Source organism: Ovis canadensis, chromosome 7 (assembly GCF_042477335.2).
Source record: "Ovis canadensis isolate MfBH-ARS-UI-01 breed Bighorn chromosome 7, ARS-UI_OviCan_v2, whole genome shotgun sequence".
In the NCBI taxonomy this organism is placed as follows: domain Eukaryota; kingdom Metazoa; phylum Chordata; class Mammalia; order Artiodactyla; family Bovidae; genus Ovis; species Ovis canadensis.
The window spans coordinates 34,279,734-34,297,244 of NC_091251.1; the positions used below are offsets into that span (position 1 = coordinate 34,279,734).

Genomic DNA, 17,511 nt, shown 5'->3' on the forward strand with positions numbered 1-17,511 from the left:
TGAGCTAGATAGAGAGGCGGGGCCCAGGAGCACAGCTCACTTACAGTCTGAAGTTTCTGATTCCTTTATTTTCAACCTTGGCTTCCTGGGCAACAACCTAGCTATGGGACAGGAGCATTTGTTGTGCTCTTATGAGCCAGGCCTTGTAGGAGGGATCACTGTTGGCAAAACCTCAGGCCCTGCCCAAATCCTCCCTTGGGGGCTGGAGGTCTCTAGCCACTTGGCATTCTGGTGCTTAAGGCCACTTTTGGGTGGGTTTGGCAAGGATGGAGTGTCCAGGCCCATGACCCTTTAAGAACTTTACTTTTTAAAAACAGCCACTAACTGGTGGCAGTGTGGGGAGAGGGTGATGGTGGACTGTGGCCTCTGGCCATGTGGAGACGGGGCTCTGTGAGGGCCCTCTCCCTGTCTGAGGGACACCTAACTTGATAGAAGCTACCTGGGATCAACGGGAGGCCCATCAAGTCCCCTCAGACTGAGGGACAGGGAGGGAAGTAGTGGATGGGAAGCTGAGCTGCCCTCTATAGGGTTGCTGTCTCTGTGAACAGAGTGCCCAAGGGAGCTAGGTCACCTCAGGCCAGCAGTGGCTCATCCTCCGCTTCGACCACCCAGACCCCAGGTTCAGCCAGTGGCACCAGCAGCACATCGTCCTCATCCTCTGGGGACAGGACTGTTGTGTGGGGCCCAGGTGGCACCCGGGTTGGTCCAGGGGGCCGCAGGCTGGGCAGAAGGCGGCCTCGCAGGGCCTGTACCACTCCAGACAGCAGTGATGGCTCTAAGGGCACCGCAGGCAGTGGCCCTGGGGCTTCAGGGACAGTAGGGAAGGCTGGGGATATGCTGGAAGGTGGCAGTGGAGCCTTGACAGGCAGCGGAGGTGCCTGTTCCCCATCTTGCCCACCCACTGCCCCGCCCTCATGGGCTGGACCTGTGCTGCCATCTAAGGTCTCAGGAGGAGCAGCAGATGGTGTGACCTGGGATCTGGTTTCAGGGGTCCGGGCTGGGGGGTTGGTTCGGGGAAGCAAGCCCCAGCGGCGAAGACGGCGCACCAGGCGGCGCATAGAGCGGCCCCGCTGGCGGCGGCGGGCACCGGAGGTGCTCCCTGGAGTCATGTCCTGGCGCAGGATCTGTAGCAGAGAACGCAGATTGCCCAGAACAGAGTTCTGCAAGGAGAGGAGAAAGACGTCAGAGTCGGAAGGGGTGGGGACAGCCACAGGGGGCTGGAGTGGCAGGTGGTCTGGTTGGGGAGGGTGACTTACATCATTAGGGTTCTCTGTAGGGAAGTCCTCTACAGGGGGGATGGCGCCCTGGGCAATGAGCTGCCCATAGGAGGGAGGAGCCTGCTGCTGCACAATCTCGGCCTCCATCCGGGAGAGGGGGGCGAAGATGCTGGAAGGCATGAGGGCTGCTCAGTCACAGGTGCCGGTGACCAGAGCTGCCTGTCCCAACCCAGACAGGCCTCTTTACTCCACACCCAGGCCAGGATACCTGGATTATGCCCTGGCTCTCCAAAGTCATCTGAGATCTCCCTCCTTCCTTGAGGTGGCTTTCGAGATCTAGATCTGTCCCTCCCTCAGGGGAGCACACCTGCCCCCAAGTGACATAGCCCCAGGAGTGCAGCCAGCAGCTGGCCACAGAGCCTGTCCCCCATGTGCATACCCTCAGGCCTCCTGTGGCCACACGGGCCCTGCCCCGCCCTCAGGGCCCACTCCTCTACCGCCAGCTGCGCTCCCACTGACCTGTACTCCTGGGTGCGAATGGCATAGAGCTTGCAGGTGCAGCCCAGGGCGATGACCAGCAGCAAGCCGCACACGAGGCTGCCAATGACGGCGGCAGTAATGACCTTGCGGGGCAGGGCGTAGGAGCAGTCCCACTCGTCACTGCCATCAGCACAGTCCGGCTGCCCATCGCACACCCACGTCTCATACACGCACTTCTCATCCCGGCACCGGAAGTTGCCCGGCTGGCAGTGGCGACAGCGTCTCTCATCTGCTCCATCGGCACAGAAGGTCTGGTAGTTACAGCGGTCAGCGGGCAGGTAGCAGGCTGTGGCCCCAGGGGTGCCAGCAGCCCCACAGGGGTAGTGTCCAGGTGGGCAGCTGGGGCAGTTCTCCTCGTCCGTGCCATCCGCACAGTCCCATGAGCCGTCGCAGCGCTGTGCCTCGCTGTAGCAGCGCTCGCCGAGGCCTTCGCTAGCCCCCAAGCCAGAGCTTAAGCCACACGGTCGGTCCCAAGGCAAGCAGTAGCCCCGCACGTGGTAGGTGGCATTGAAGCCCCGACCAGTGCTCCAAGGGACTGTGCGGTAGTCCACTGTGGCCTGGCCAGACAGCGTCTCCACAGTGACAGCCTTGCCATTACTGAAGTGGGTGAGGCTTCGCAGCAGCCGGAGGGTCTCCAGGGGCCCCGCGCCGTCATATACACGCACTGCATCCTCGTAGCCTAGATCCAGGGCCGTGAAGCGCACTGCCAGGCGCCGGCCATCGCGTGGGTCCAGCAGCCAGCGGCAAGACTGGGGCTGGGAGACTGAGGCCAGGTGTGAGTATCCGAGGGAGGAGAAGACCCCATAGAAGTCTTCTAAGGTGTGATTGCAGGGTGGGGTGAGGACAGGGGCTAGGTCCAAGTCAGGGAATGGGTCTGAGCTGCAACCTGCCTCATCAGAGCCGTCACCACAGGCATCGACCCCATCACAGCGCTGGAACAGGGGCACGCAGCGGTGGTTCAGGCACTGGAACTCCTCCTGCAGGCACATCAGCCAATCTGTAGAGGCACCACGGAGAGGGGCTGTGAAGCACTGGGGCGGGCAGGGTCCTCCCCTCCTCCCAGGGGCTTCCATTGCCTGTTCTAAGAGCTCCAAGAGCCCTGTCCAGCCCACCTTGGCTGTAAGAGAGCAGGAAGCCCTGGCCCATGGGAGCTCTGGCCCCGACATAGCTGTAGGTGATGGTGACGTTGCCTCCAGGCAGTTGCAGAGGGCTGGCAGGTGCCTCACACAGGGAGATCTGCGGCTGGATGGGGGAGCGCAGGGTTAAGCGCTCTGAGCCACAGGCCAGATGCAGTTTTTGGAACCTACAGGGGTGAAGGAGAGCAGGACGTAAGATATTCCTGACCGCTGCTGGCTTCTTCCTCCCCCAACAGTTGTCAAGCCTCTTCTTCCCCAAGCAGCACAAACACCTGCTTATCCACAGTCCAAACGGTCAGATGAAAATGGTCTTAGCTAAATTCCTTTGTAATCAAGGCAACAGCCCTAACAGAGGCCCGTGGTACCTGAGACCATGAGTACATCTTAGAGCCTCTTGGAAAAACTGCCTTGTGTTCTGGACTGAGTTAGACTGATTGCTTTCCTGTGCTGGCAACTACCGTAAGCTTAACCAGAACTCACCATCCCCTCCCAGTGCCCAGTGGTGAGACCTGAGATCACTGTAGCATTCTGACCCCTCTGCTCCAACAAGCTCTCCCCAGATGGCCTCTCTTTTCACCTATCCTTTTCTGGGTAAATTCATGGGAAGTGACCTGTGTGAAGCAAACAGCCAGGTACTTAACATGGGCCCCAACCCCACAGCCCAAAGTTGGAGGAACCCAGGGAGACCTGGACTGTTTAAAAGATCTGAGGAGGCTGAGGAAGGTTCTGGAGTGACTGTTGTCCTTCAGAGATGACAGGACCCAAGCTAGATGTCCACTCCAGTCCACCTGCAATTTATTGTGTCTGGCCCCAAACAAGCCAGGCTTTTAGGGCAGATGACGCCATATCTAACTCTCCTCTTTCCTGTTGACAGGATGGAAGCTCCATGGAGAAGTGCTCCCCGGAGGCTTCTCCCTGGTAGAGGAGGGGGAGTGGGGGAAAGGTATAGGGTTGTGCCTGCACTCACCTGACCGTTACCGTCTGCTCCTTCCTGCCCGGGATGAGCCAGGTACAGTTGGCAGGGGAGCTGCGGCTGTCTCGGCCCACAGGCCTCTGTAAGGTGCCTTGCGCTTCCAAGAGCACCGCTGGTGGGTCCTCACAGGCTAGAGAAAGAGAGGAATGTAGGGGCATCAGTCAAGAGCCCCTTACCATCACACCCCTGCCCAGGCTTGAGGTCTTCGAGGGCCTGGGCTCTTCGGAAGGAGCACAGACACTCCCCCGCTCCAGCCACACACTCACTACAGGCATAGTCTTCAGGCAGCCTCCTCCTCTCCTCCCTCATCATAATTCCACTTTACATATCAACACCACAAACAACAGGAGGTCTGCTTTGTGCCAGCCACTGGGCCAGAAGGAACAGGAAATACTGTTTCTATCCTCAGGGAGACTACATTTTGGCTAGGCAGATCAAGGATGGATATTTGGGGGAAAAGAAAAAAGTACATAACTACCAGCTGAGGGCTTACGCTGGGTCTCAGTTTCCTCATCTGTTAAAAAAAAAAGGGGTGGATGACGTCCACTCTAAAACTATGGTAGGTACTAGAGGAATTCAAGGAAGAGAAAGTCTGGAGTTCTCATTACCTACCAAGGCCATGGGACCCCTGGGGCATCCTCTACTCACCAGGATTCGGGAAAATGATCCTATCTGGGTGGGCCACAGTACCTCCTAGAGGAAGAGCGAGAAAGGGCAAGAGTCATGCTTCCGAGTTTCCTCCACCTGAGCAACTCAAGGAGGAACGAGAGCCATTTGCGGCTTCCGGGTAGTTTACGGGAAGGGGTGGTGGAGCAGAGGAAGACAGCGGTGTGTGACCTCGAAGGAAGGTCTGGCAGCACGGCCTATGGGCTGGGTACAGTGATTTACAGAAGTCAGGGAGAGACTGAGGGAACGGCTGGAGACTTCCCCGGGGCTGGGCAGGCAGTGCCGGGGCGGCGGCAGGGGGTGGAGAGCAAGAGCGGGCAGGTTCAGGTGAGGAGCCGCGTAGCAGGAAGGGAGCTAGAGCCCTATGGGCCCGGTGAGAGCCCTGGGAGCGGGGTGCTGGGCGAGTAGTCTCGTTTCGGTTTCTTACCCAGGAAGAGGAGAAGGATGGCCGGCAGCATCGTGAGCCGTCCGGAGGTGCAGGAACAGTCCCGGAGCTTCCGTCGTTTATTCAGTGGGGAGGCGGCGCCGCTCCGGGCGTCCTGGCTCCCCGGTGCCGCCTCCCCGAGGGGGCTCCATGGCCCAGGCTCCCCGACCGATGCTCTAGATGCCAGGGCTGGGGACTGGTCGGGGGCGGCAGCGGCCCGGGTGCAGGGGCGGTGCCTCTAGCCAACTTCTGAGTTGTTTTCCCCGGCCGCCGCCGCTCTCTCTCCGAGGCCAGTCCCCGAAGCCCCGGAAATCGGCTCGAAGCCTGACGCTGGGGCGCGCCCTCGCCTAGTGCCCGCCCGCAGGCCGCGAGCGCTCAGGTCCAGGCCTGGCCGCCACCTGCCGGGGCTTGAGGCCACTTCCTCTTTGGGCCAAACTTTACCGACTGTCAGCCCCCAGGGCTGGCCCGGGCGCTGCTCAACTTCTCCAGCGCGTCCAGCCCGCGGAACGCGGCAGAGGCGTGGGGGAGGGGTCAGGCGACTCGGTCCAGCGCCCAGCCCCTTGCCCAGACCGTACCCCAGCCGGCCCCAGGGTTGAAGCCCGGGCGGAGGAGGGGGCGGGTAACGAGCATGGCCACACCTCTGCCAATCAACGCGCGCCCCGCCTGCCGGCCCGTCTTAACCCTTTTCCGGTTCTGCCGAGTCTTGTCACGCTGGCTTTTAAGGCGCTCACCCCTACTTTTAACTCTGCTTTGTTTAGTCCTTTCCGTGTAACGTTAGTTATAGGACACGTTTGTCGGAGGACCACTGCTTATTCTGTAACTGTCATGTCTTTCCTTTGGACCCTTAAGCTCTCAGTACTTCTCTCGTCCCAATGTCTGGGATCCGGTGGCACTTCTTTTTTTGTGTGAGCCTCTATTACAGCAATTACCACACTGTGTTATAACTATTTGTTTACTCTTTCCTGACCCCGCCCCCGCCCCGCCCCTTCTGTGGAAACTGAAACTTCCTGTAGGTTGGGGCCTAGACTGTTTACCTTTGTACCCACAATGCTTCTCGCCTGCTGAGACACAGTAATTCAACAAACGAATAAATGGTGCCTTCTCTACTTGCTGTCTATGTGACCTTGAGAAAATTGTTTAACTTCCCTGTGCTTCTCAAAATGGGGTTGCTGCTGCTGCTGCTGCTAAGTCGCTTCAGTCGTGTCCGACTCTCTATGACCCCATAGACGGCAGCCCACCAGGCTCCCCCATCCCTGGGATTCTCCAGGCAAGAACACTGGAGTGGGTTGCCATTTCCCTCTCCAATGCATGAAAGTGAAAAGTGAAAGTGAAGTCACTCAGTCGTGTCCGACTCTTAGCGACCCAATGGACTGCAGCCTACCAGGCTCCTCCATCCATGGGATTTTCCAGGCAAGAGTACTGGAGTGGGGTGCCATTGCCTTCTCCGCAAAATGGGGTTAATGTACAATTCCCTCTTAAGGTTATTGTCAACATTTAGGGAGGTAATGGATATCTAGGAAGTGCGTCATACCTGCTAGCCATTATTAGTCACAAGAGATATTTCTAATTTATGTGGGCTTGGGATTGCTGATTTCCTGTGGCACTTACAGGTAATAATAGTAAACAATAAGGATAGCAGATAGTTTTTGAGCTTTTTTTGTACACTTCAGCACAGATCTAAGCACTTTTCAAGATTTCCTCTTTTAATCCAGGTGGCCATAGTGGTAAAAAAAAAAAAAAAAAAACCCTCCTGCCAGTTCAGGAGCCATAAGAGATGTGGATTCGATCCCTAGGTTGGGAAGGTCGCCTGGAGGAGGGCATGACAACCCACTCCAGTATTCTTTTCTGGGGCTATGGTTCATTGAGTCGCACAGAGTCTGACACGACTGAGGCAACTTAGAACATCTGCATAGTCTTGTGAGGTACTTATTATTGTTACTCCCATGTCACAAGTAAGGAATCTCTGGCACAGACAGGTTTAGTATTGCCCAAGACCGTGGATCTAGTAAATGCTGAGACAAGGGTTTGAACCTAGTGTACATTCAGAACCTCTCTACAAATGGTACAAACAGTTTTCTGTTCGTGACATTTGTTGTTGATATCAGTTTTGATGTATTCAAAACAGACCTCAGCAGGGCCTGAAGCCATAAACTTGGCCATAAAAAGGCCCTTCTTCCACTTGGATCTTGGTCCCATGCCAAGGAACTTGGTTCCTTGGTCTCTCTATGCTCCCTACTGCAACCCTTGGGATTATGATAGGTGAAATTGAACCCTAAATGTGGGAGGATGGTGTTGAACAGCCAGAAGCAGGGCAGAGAGGCTGGGGAAATTAAAAATATTTAAGTTCTGAAAGTGATCATGGAAATTTTAGTTAAATGCTGGCTATGTTCTCTATGCTGGGTACTTGGCAGATGCCTGGAACTTGTAAGACTTCACTTTAATGTCAGGGAACTTACAGTCTAGTTGAAAAAAGAGAGGTCAGACACATAAATTTAAAGTCAGACAGCCATGGTAAGTACCCATGGAGGTATACTTGTGGGGAGTTTAGAAGTTAATTTATGAAATAGGAAAAGTGATGGTGAGATGGGTAGTGTTTTAAGGGGCAAGAGGAGGAGGAAGAGAGACCATGGTCTGTGATACTGAATAAACTAAGAGTTGGGGAAAAAAAATCAAGATCTAGGCTGTTGGGAGCAGTCATCATCATCAGAAAGAAATGGCACCAAGTTAGAACAAACTTTCACTGTAAATATTTATTAGAGTGCCTTCAAAGTGCAAGGCCCTGTGCTAGTCATGAGGATTAATATTTAAGAGTGAATTTGAGCCAAAAGAAGATGAGAAGAAATTAAAGAGAACTTAGGTACTTATAACGAGTTTAAGTTTTGATTTGTTTAGTGAGTTGAAGTGTTCAGGCCCATATAAATCCCCATAGATCATCAAGTACCTTTAGAAATGGATCTTTGTCGGGAGGGAGGTGGGAGGGGGGTTCAGGATGGGGGAACACAGGTACACCCACGGCTGATTCATGTCAATGTATGGCAAAAACCACTACAGTATTGTTAAGTAATTAGCCTCCAATTAAAATAAACTAATTAAGAAATGAGAGAAAAAAAAAGAAATGGGTCTTTGAAGATGTTCTTGGAATACTTTGAGAAATTGTGAAAAATAGTGGAAGTACTGAAAAATGGGCAGATTTCTGGTTTTCAAGATGACAGTATCTAACTTTGAAAGAGTACTCACCATATGCTTGGCACTGTTTTCATCATTGCACATGTATCACCTCATTTAATCCTCACCACATCTCCAGGAAGTAAGTATTGTTTTTGTCCTCATTTTATAATTGAGGAAACTGAGTAATAGATAGTCATAAACTAAGCAAGTCATTAGATAACTTGCTCAAGATCAAACTACTAGCATGTGCAGCAGCCAAGATGCTCAGGTCTGAATGTTTGTGTCCCTCCCCCCATTCATATGTTGATTTCCTACCCTCCAAAGATCATAGTGGACATCTTGGAGATCAAACCAGTCAATCCTAAAGGAAATCAGTCCTGAATATTCATAGGAAGGACTGATGCTGAAGCTGAAGCTCCAGTACTTTGGCCACCTGATACAAAGAATTGACTCATTGGAAAAGACCTTGATGCTGGGAAAGACTGAAGAAGGAGGAGAAGGGGACGACAGAGGATGAGATGGCATCACCGACTCAATGGACATGAGTTTGAGCAAGCTCCGGGAGCTGGTGATGGACAGCGAAGCCTGGCGTGCTGCAGTCCATGGGATTGCAGAGTCAGACACGACTGAGCTACTGAATTGAACTGAACTGAAAGATGATAGTATTAGGGGTGGGGCTTTGGGGGATGCTTCCTTCCGAAGGTGGAGCCCTCAGAATGGAACTAGTAAGAAAGGCTCTAGAGAGATCATTAGCCCTTGCCGTCATGTGATGAAGTTCTGGCTGTGACGGAATGTCCAGAAAGCACTGGCTGTGAACCAGGAAGAGAGCCCTCACCAGAAGGGGACTATGCTGGCACCTTGATCCTGGTCTTCTCAATCTCCAGAACTGTGAGCAATAAACTTCTGTTATTTATAAGCTACTCAGTTGGTTGTATTTTGTGATAGTGGCCTAAGACCAAAACTTGGTACTACAAAGCTGGGATGCTGCTGTAACAAGTTCATATGAATGTGGAAGCAGCTTTAGAAGTGAGTGATGGGCAGAGAATGGAAGACTGGAGGTGCATGCTACAGAAAGCCTATATTGCCATAAATGGTCTGTTAAAGGTGATTCTTATGAGGGCTCAGAAAAGAAAAGCTATTGAGAGAGCCTCAATCCCTCAGAGAATACCTAAGTGAACAGGATGTTGGTGGAAATATGCATGTTAAAGGTTGTTCTGATGGGTCTCAGATGGAGATTAGGAACACATGTTGGAAACCGGAGGAAAGACGATCTTTTATAAACGGACAGAGAGCTTGGTTGAATTGTGCTGTGTCCTAGGGTTTGGTGAAAGTTATTACTAGAACTTGTGAGGAATGAAATTAGATATTTGGCTGAAGAAATTTCTAAGCAAAGTGTTGAAGAAGCATCCTGGTTTCTCTTGGATGCTTATCAGTTCAGTTTAGTTCAGTTCAGTCGCTCAGTCGTGTCCGACTCTTTGCGACCCCATGAATCGCAGCACACCAGGCCTCCCGGTCTATCACCAATTCCCGGAGTTCACTCAGACTCACGTCCTTTGAGTCAGTGATGCCATCCAGCCATTTCATCCTCTGTCGTCCCCTTCTCCTCCTGCCCCCAATCCCTCCCAGCATCAGAGTCTTTTCCAATGAATCAACTCCTCGCATGAGGTGGCCAAAGTACTGGAGTTTCAGCTTTAGCATCATTCCTTCCAAAGAAATCCCAGGGTTGATCTCCTTCAGAATGGACTGCTTGGATCTCCTTGCAGTCCAAGGGACTCTCAAGAGTCTTCTCCAACACCACAGTTCAAAAGCATCAATTCTTCGGCGCTCAGCCTTCTTCACAGTCCAACTCTCACATCCATACATGACCACTGGAAAAACCATAGTCTTGACTAGACGGACCTTAGTTGGCAAAGTAATGTCTCTGCTTTTGAATATGCTATCTAGATGCTTATAGTAAAAGATGAAAATGATTTAAAGGTGCAATTGTTTATCAAATAGGATTCAGAACTTAAAAATTTGGAAAATTCTTATCATTATCTAACATACTATATTTTACTCATTTATCATGTTTGTTCCCTGCACACTCACAAGAATATAAGTTCCATAGGGGAGACTTCCCTGGTGGTCCAGTGGTTAAGCATCTGCTTTGCAATGCAGGGGACACAGGTTTGGTCCTTGGTCAGGGAGCTAAGATCCCGTGTGCCACAAAGCAGTTAAGCCCGTGCCACAACTAGAGAATCCTCCATGTGCCAAAATGAAAGATCCTTCATGATGCCACAAAAATCCTGGATACAGCCAAATAAATATGTTTTAAAAAGAGAGAATTCTTAAAAAAAAAGAAGAAGAAGTAAGTTCCATAGGGGGCAAGGGCCTATTCATTTACCGGTGAATCCCCAGTGTGAAAAGCAATGTCTGGCATAAAACAAATACTCAATATGTCTGTTGAATGAATGAATGAGTGAGTCGTGACTGCCAATAGTAGGCATCACATAGATTATGTCTTTTAATTCACTCAACTCCCTTTTGAGTTATTAACCCCATTTTAAAGATGAGGAAATTGATGCTCAGGGAAGATACATAACATGCTGAGGGTCACCTGACCAGTAAGTCATAAAGGTTGGATCCTAACCCGGATGTAACTCCAGAGTCCTTGTCCTAACTGCTGTGTGGTACCACTTCTCTATGAAGCTATGCTTTTAAAGACTGACTGGTGATGGGAATGGTAAGGGGGTCTCTAAGCTACTTCATGTGAAAGCTGTTTATGGGACGAGAAAGGCTCTTCACCTATAAAAAGCTTAACTTCAGTGAGCGTTTGTATATATGGAAACTACACCCAAATATTTGAAGAGCTGTAGTGTGGAACAAGAATGTTTTTATTCTGTACAGTCTGAAGGGCAGAAACTGGAATTAACATAACAAATAAAGACAAATAAAGTCCCTGAGCAAGGTACAGAAGCTGAGGGTGCAGGTAGGGTTGAGGCAGAGGGACACAAGTCCTGGGCTTTCAGGAGTCCTTGACAGCAGTGTGATTCATCGACTATAGGATGGCAGAACTTCTCAGAAGACAGGGGCATAGGAGCTTCTTGAAGCAAGTCATGTTAAATGCTGATACAAGGCCAAAGAAAATGAAAGCAGAATAGGCCTGGGGTTAGACAAAAGGGGTCATCATGAGGGCCTCTTCGGGAGATGTTTCAGTATATTCCTGATTGGGATGCAGACGTAGAGGTTGGATTAAAAAGAAATGACAAGGGGGACTTCCCTGGTGGTCCAGTGGTTAAGACTCAGTGCTTCCAACGCAGGGGGTGTAGGTTCAATCCCGGTTCGGGGGACTAAGGTCTCACGAGCCACTAAGATGTCACATGCCACACAGCCAAAACATTAACGAAAGAAAGAAAGAAGTGACTGGGGAAGGAATGCAGATAGCTTTTGGAAAACTGGCTTGAGAGAAAAGGGGAAAATGAGAAAAATCATTCAAGGCCGCAGCAGAATCCAGGAGAGCTTTTCAAGATGGGGAAACCTCTGTGTTGGAAGCGAGTAGGGATTAAAGACTCTACCACATGGTGTCAGGAGCAAGTTTCCTTGTGCTTTGGAAAGAATGAGATGCAGGGTTGGGGACACCCCTTGGAGGTTTGAGAGAAACCTCAATCATGTCCATTTAGAGGGCCTCTGGCATATTAAAAAATTTAAAAACTAAGATTGTTTTGAAAATATTTGGTGTATTTTAAATGCTTATTTAACAAATGAAAATTTTTAGCATAAACAGACAAGAATAGAGTGATATTCACAATATACCTCCAGGCATTTTTTTTGAACCACAAAATTTAAGACTTTTATCAATGTAAGACAGGGAGTAAAGGAGTCTCCTGGCCCCCGAGTGTGGATGACTTTGGAAGGATGGGTGCAGGTCAGAAACCCCCCTAGAAGGCTTGGGCATGATCTCTAAAAGCCTCAGAGAAGCGGCACAGAAATGGTCCACTCTTACAGGAGTCGCAGAGGCCTGCCTGCCTTGGCCAAAGGCGGTTCTGCCCCAGCATCCTGAGATCCCCGAGTGCAGCTCCACCGGCCGCTAACCTGAAGCGCCCAGGGTTCAGGCATCCTGGAGAGGTCAGTGCCTGAGGCGTCCACGGGAGGGCAGTGTGGCAACTCAGAGCCCGGGACTCCAGGGCCCTCTTTACCTCCTCTATCAGAACCCCTCTCCTGCAACCCCTCCCCTCCCCTCTTCCTTCCTGGAGTTATTCCAGGGCTGTTCACCAACCTCCATAAAGGGGCAGACGACGGAAACTCTTGACTTTTCCCTCTCTGCAGCTGGAAGACTAAGGCTTGTCATCCTGTCGCGCCCATAGTCCCACCCGTTTAAGTACAGGTGGCCTGGGTGGAAGTGTGGAAGTTGCGAAGTGGGAAGGGACAGGCCGGCGGTATCCTTGGCCCTGAGCGTGGCAGGCTTTGCCTCCGCCTCTCAGTTCTCCGGGCTTGGTTTGCAGTGCCAACACCTGGCACGAGGGGGCGCTACCACCCTGCAAACCCTGCCCAGCTGGTCTCTGCTGCAGTTTGGGCCGCTCCCAACCTGAGAGGATGGGGTGGGATCCTCTGGTCCCCTTCTCCAGCTTTCCTCCCTCCAGAATTTATGGGCAGTTTTGTGCAGGCGTGAGGTAGTTGGGAGGACCTCTGGAGCACAGGCCAGTAGAGTGGAGAAGAGACTCTGAGGACACCTGGAATGAAGCTTAGAGAGATGAAGGGAAGAGAGACCTTCCTGCCGGAGCTACAGGGCCCTGGTGCAGGCTGTCCTGAGTGTGCAGCCTAGAGGACTGGTATTTCCATAAGAGCTGGGCTGACACAACCCAATACCAATCATCCTCCGATTAAGGGCAGGCTGTGGGGTTAGGGCTTCCCTGGTGGCTCAGATGGTAAAGAATCTGCCTGCAACGAAGGAGGACCTGGGTTCGATCCCTGGATTGGGAAGATCCCCTGGAGGAGGGCGTGGCAATCCACTCCAGTATTCCTGCCCGGAGAATCCCTATGGACAGAGGAGCCTGGCTGGCTACAGTTTGTGGGTCGCACAGAGTCGGACAGGACTGAGTGATTAAGCAGAGCAGTGGGTATGATTGGCACATAAGGAGGAGGTCTATAGGGACAGAGCTGCTGTTGCGGAGTTATGAATCTCTTCCCTCAATACAGTTTCTTTCTTTTTTGAACCTTTTAAAGATTGAGGTGAAATATACAGTAAAATTTCTAAAAATGTAATAAACAAGTGCATATAGCTCATATAGCTTTTTAACCTATACATTTACTATGTCACATACTTCTTGCACATGTATAGAATACTTATGTCTTCACAACTACAGCTGTTTTTTAAAAATATTTATTTATTGAAAACTTTTTATTTTGTATTGCATGTGCACGTTAGTTGCTCAGTCTTGTCCGACTCTGCAACCCCGTGGACTGTAGCCCATCAGGCTCCTCTGTCCATAGAATTCTCCAGGCAAGAATGCTGAAGTGGGTTGTCATTCCCTTCTCCAGGGAATCATCCTGACTCAGGGATCAAACCTGGGTCTCTGGCATTGCAGGCAGATTGTTTGCCCTGGTAAGCCATTTTGCACTGGGGTATAGCGAGTTAACAATGTTGTGATAGTTTCAAGGGCACAGCAAAGGGACTTAGCCATACATATACAATATTTATTCATTTGACTGTGCTGGATCTTCGTTTCGGCACATGGGATCTTTAGTTGTGCCATGCAGGATATGGTTCACTGACCAGGGATCAAACCTTGGCCCCCTGTACTGGGAGCACGTAGTCTTAGCCTTGGGACCACCAGGGAAGTCCGTAACTACAGCTGTTTATGTATGTACATCACAGCTCTCACTGCCAATTCAAGTCAGCAAACTTTTATTAAGAGGGGCTCTTGTGTACCTAGCACCATCCTACTCTTTTGTAAGGAGTGAGAACAGAATGTTTGTCCGGTGGCTGTGATGGGATCAGCTGTGTTAACGAATCTTGGTCATTCCTCCACAGAAAGGGCAATGGCTGGCTGTATGATCTCCCCGCAGTGCCCGGATTCTTGGAATCCACAATGGGATGACATTTCTGCTGTGTCTGAATATACAAACTCATGGAACCTCAGGAAAATATTGTGGGACCCAGGGTATTGGGTCAGGGCAGCCACGCTCCTAGCACAGAGCCAGGCACTGAGTGTGAGGCCCAGGAGAGTGTTTTGAGGCATTGATCTTGCTTGCTGGCCTGATCTTGCTTGCTGACCTGGGGCTACATGTCTCTGGAAGCTGGGTGCAGGGTGACGTCTTTGACCACAGGCTGGATCGAAATAAGCTGGAGCCTGTCGCGTGTGTGTGAATCTGCTGGGCCCTTCCGAGGCCCCCGTCTTTCCCCTGCTTTGTGGTCAGCCTGGCCTTGCGCTGCCCAGACCCCATCCTGCCCCAGAGCAGGGAAGTGGCCCTAGCGGGAAATCAAGTGAGGGTGCAGGAAGTGATCCATGGTGAGGCAGCTTCCAGACCTGGCCCGGGCCCTGAGTCAATGAGCTACTTCAGGCTAAGGAAGTGCTTCCTTCAAGTCACTACAGTGTGGTCACCTCTTCTTTCCCCTCTACGGCCCCTCGCTATCCAGGTGTGAGTCTTTGGGCGCAGGAAACTGGTCTTTTCCTCTCTAAGCCACAAAGTCCCGTTGGAGTTAGGGAACCTGGGGAGACCTGGCCTTAGTCCGGAGGCAGAAAATCTGCTCCCTTGGGGTGTGGTGACAGCCCTGGGCCTGGGGTGTCCAGTCCTGTTGTGGAACCGCAGGGTCCAGGTCTGGTGAGGGATAGGGGAGGACAGAGGGGGCTGGGCCTGCCTGGGGAAGGCTGGCCTGGAAGGCACCCAGCCACGGCCCTGGGCCAGGGTGGAAAATATGTGTGTGAGCTCATTTGGAAGGTGGCTTCTGGCCAGTCAGGCCCGCCTCCTTTCCAAGCCTTGGCTGCTCAGCCTCCTCGAAGAAGGCTGCCTCTGGGTCTCCCCAGTCTCCCAAGACTGTTTGAGGGAGGCAAGCAGAGATTTGGGGGGTGGGTTAGATGGGGGTGTGGGGACCACAGGACAATGGAGCAACCTCACCTGGGGTTTCCCTGGAGCCTCAGGGTACGGGAACCACCCTGAAGGGCTCCTCCTCCCCCTAGGCCCCTGCCTCAGACTCTGGCCACCCTCATCCCTCCCCCACCTTCAGCACAGGAGCTTCGGGAAATGTGGGTTCCATCTATCTCTGGGTCAGAAAGATCCCTGGAGGAGGAAATGGCAACCTGCTCCAGCATTCTTACATAGAGAATCCCATGGACTGAGGAGGGCTGCAGTTCATGGGGTCACAGTGAGTCAGACACGACTGTAGTGACTTAGTACACACACTCATCCCTCCCCTAGCTGCTGCCTTTGTCCCATTCAGTTCCTCCGGCTTCTCAGTGCTATGCCTCTTCCGTTCCATCAGAATACCTGTTCTTGCCCCTAGGAAGGACGGCGACTCCTGGCCAAGCAGATTCCTTGGAACGGCCCTTCTCTCCTGTGCTCCTGTGACATAGCACAGCAGGCAAGCGCACACATGCTGACAGAGTCCACAGAACACACGCTGCCCTGCCCACGCCCAGCTACGTGGGGGTTCACACTGGAGGGGACCCCAAGAGACATGGTCAGAATCTGCTTGTATAGGAAAAAAAGTCAGACAGGACTGGGTTTTAATTTTGGACTACCAAGCTGGGAACTTGAGCAAATCTTATCTGGGCCTCAGTTTCCACATCTGTAAAATGGGGGCAATGTCAGTGCCTGTGTCCTTGAGTGTTGTGTGAGGACCTCAGCAGGTATTGGTTTCCCACCACCTCCCTTTAGCTGGAAAAGGAAGTCAGGGTACAGAGTAAAGAGAGGACTGGGAAGTCCGTCAGACTGTGGGGAGATGAGGGCTGAGGGGGAAGGACGGGGAAGGACCAGCACAGCTGCCAGATTGTGTGTGGGGGTCACTGTGCTCAGTCCCCTCTCCTCTAGAGAGCTCAGCTCCGCTTAGGGCTTCCCCTCTCTTTTCCATCCCATGGACCCAGCGCCTGGCTGGCAGCCTTGGAGGCACAGGCCCAGGTGGTGGCAGGAACCCCCAGGAGGGAGGCGAGGCCAAGGGTGTCCGTGGCTCCCCCTGGAAACGTGCGGGGTGCTGTGGTGGGCAGAGTATAGCCTGTGTTCTGTGTTTGCCCCCAGTCCAGTCTCCCGAGAGCCCGCTTCCCTGGGTTTTGCCCAAACCTCCTTGCAGATTCCCCTTGGCTCCCTCCTGGCTGCTCTAACTCACATGTGCTGCTTTCGAATAAAGGAACTTGGAACCATAGAAACTGGGTCAGGCCCAATGGACAAAGCAGGGTAGGGCCAGTGAATGCAGTTTGCAGGTCTCTCGGGAGCCACGGGGCCTCTGGTCTCCCCTCACCCAGCCTAACCTGATGGTTCACTCAGCTGGGGCCGGGTGGGGTCCCCCAGCTGCCTCACTGGGCTGGATCCCTCAGACCCAAGGCACGTCAGAAGCACGGGACTTGTGGCCTCCACCCTGCAATTCTCCCTGCTTGCGAAGCCTCTTCCACCTCTTCCCCCTTTGTCTCTGGTCCTCCATTCCATCTCTCCCCCTTGGCTTCAGAGAGCATCTTGTGATTCCAGAATCAGGGCCAAACAATTTCCTCGTGATGGGGAAACCACAGTCCAGCCACGGGAGCCCCAGGCTCCCCCCGCTCTTCCCTCTGGCAGCCTCCCCTCCCCGTGCTCCTCCGCTGGCTCCAGCTGTGTTTTGCAGAACTCCCACTGGATAACATCTGTAATTGCCTCCAGATGTGAGCCACAAAAACACAAAGGGGCCATGAGCTCATCTTTGAGCTTCTTGCCACACGCATGGGCCCCACTGCCCCCAGACGCCCCTGACTTCTCAGGGTCCCCATCCCCTCTGGTGAGGGTGGCAGGGAGGTGGTATCCAACTCCACGGAGATGCACAGGCTATGCCAAACAGCTGTTGGCAGGAGAGGCACAGGAGGCCAGGCGTAGGGTCAGGGTTCCTGGCTGGCAGGAAGGTGGGGTACCCCTTCTGCCAAAGCAATCACACCCGCCAGCCCTGAATAGCAGCTGGATAGAACGCCTGGCCTAGGTGGGGCCAGGGCTCTTGGAGGCAGGCCGTGGAGGGGGCCTGGGCTGGAGCCCGGGGAGGGCCGGGCTGAGGCAGGAAGGGAAGGAGGGAAGAATGAGCGCTGCTACCCTTCAGCTGAGCTGACTCAGCAGCTGATTCTTCCCTCCAGGCTGCTTTGGTGGAAGGGTGGGTCGACAGCCTGGGAACCCTGTCTAGGGCATCAGTTTCTAGGGAAAGAGGAAACAAAGCCTTGTCATTCTGCCCTTCCTACCTGA

At 52.7% G+C, this 17,511-nt stretch overlaps 1 protein-coding gene across 1 annotated transcript; it reads right to left on the reverse strand.

The window, feature by feature from the left end:
- Window positions 1-48: 48 nt before the first annotated feature.
- On the reverse strand, window positions 49-5,910 carry LRP10 (LDL receptor related protein 10). Its single transcript, XM_069595744.1, has 7 exons — window positions 4,960-5,910; window positions 4,515-4,559; window positions 3,861-3,996; window positions 2,870-3,060; window positions 1,737-2,754; window positions 1,257-1,386; window positions 49-1,160 (listed from the first exon to the last, which is right to left on the reverse strand). The coding sequence occupies exons 1-7, from the start codon at window positions 4,988-4,990 to the stop codon at window positions 573-575; spliced, it is 2,139 nt and encodes a 712-aa protein (XP_069451845.1). The 5' UTR covers window positions 4,991-5,910; the 3' UTR covers window positions 49-572.
- Between the last annotated feature and the right edge of the window lie 11,601 nt (window positions 5,911-17,511).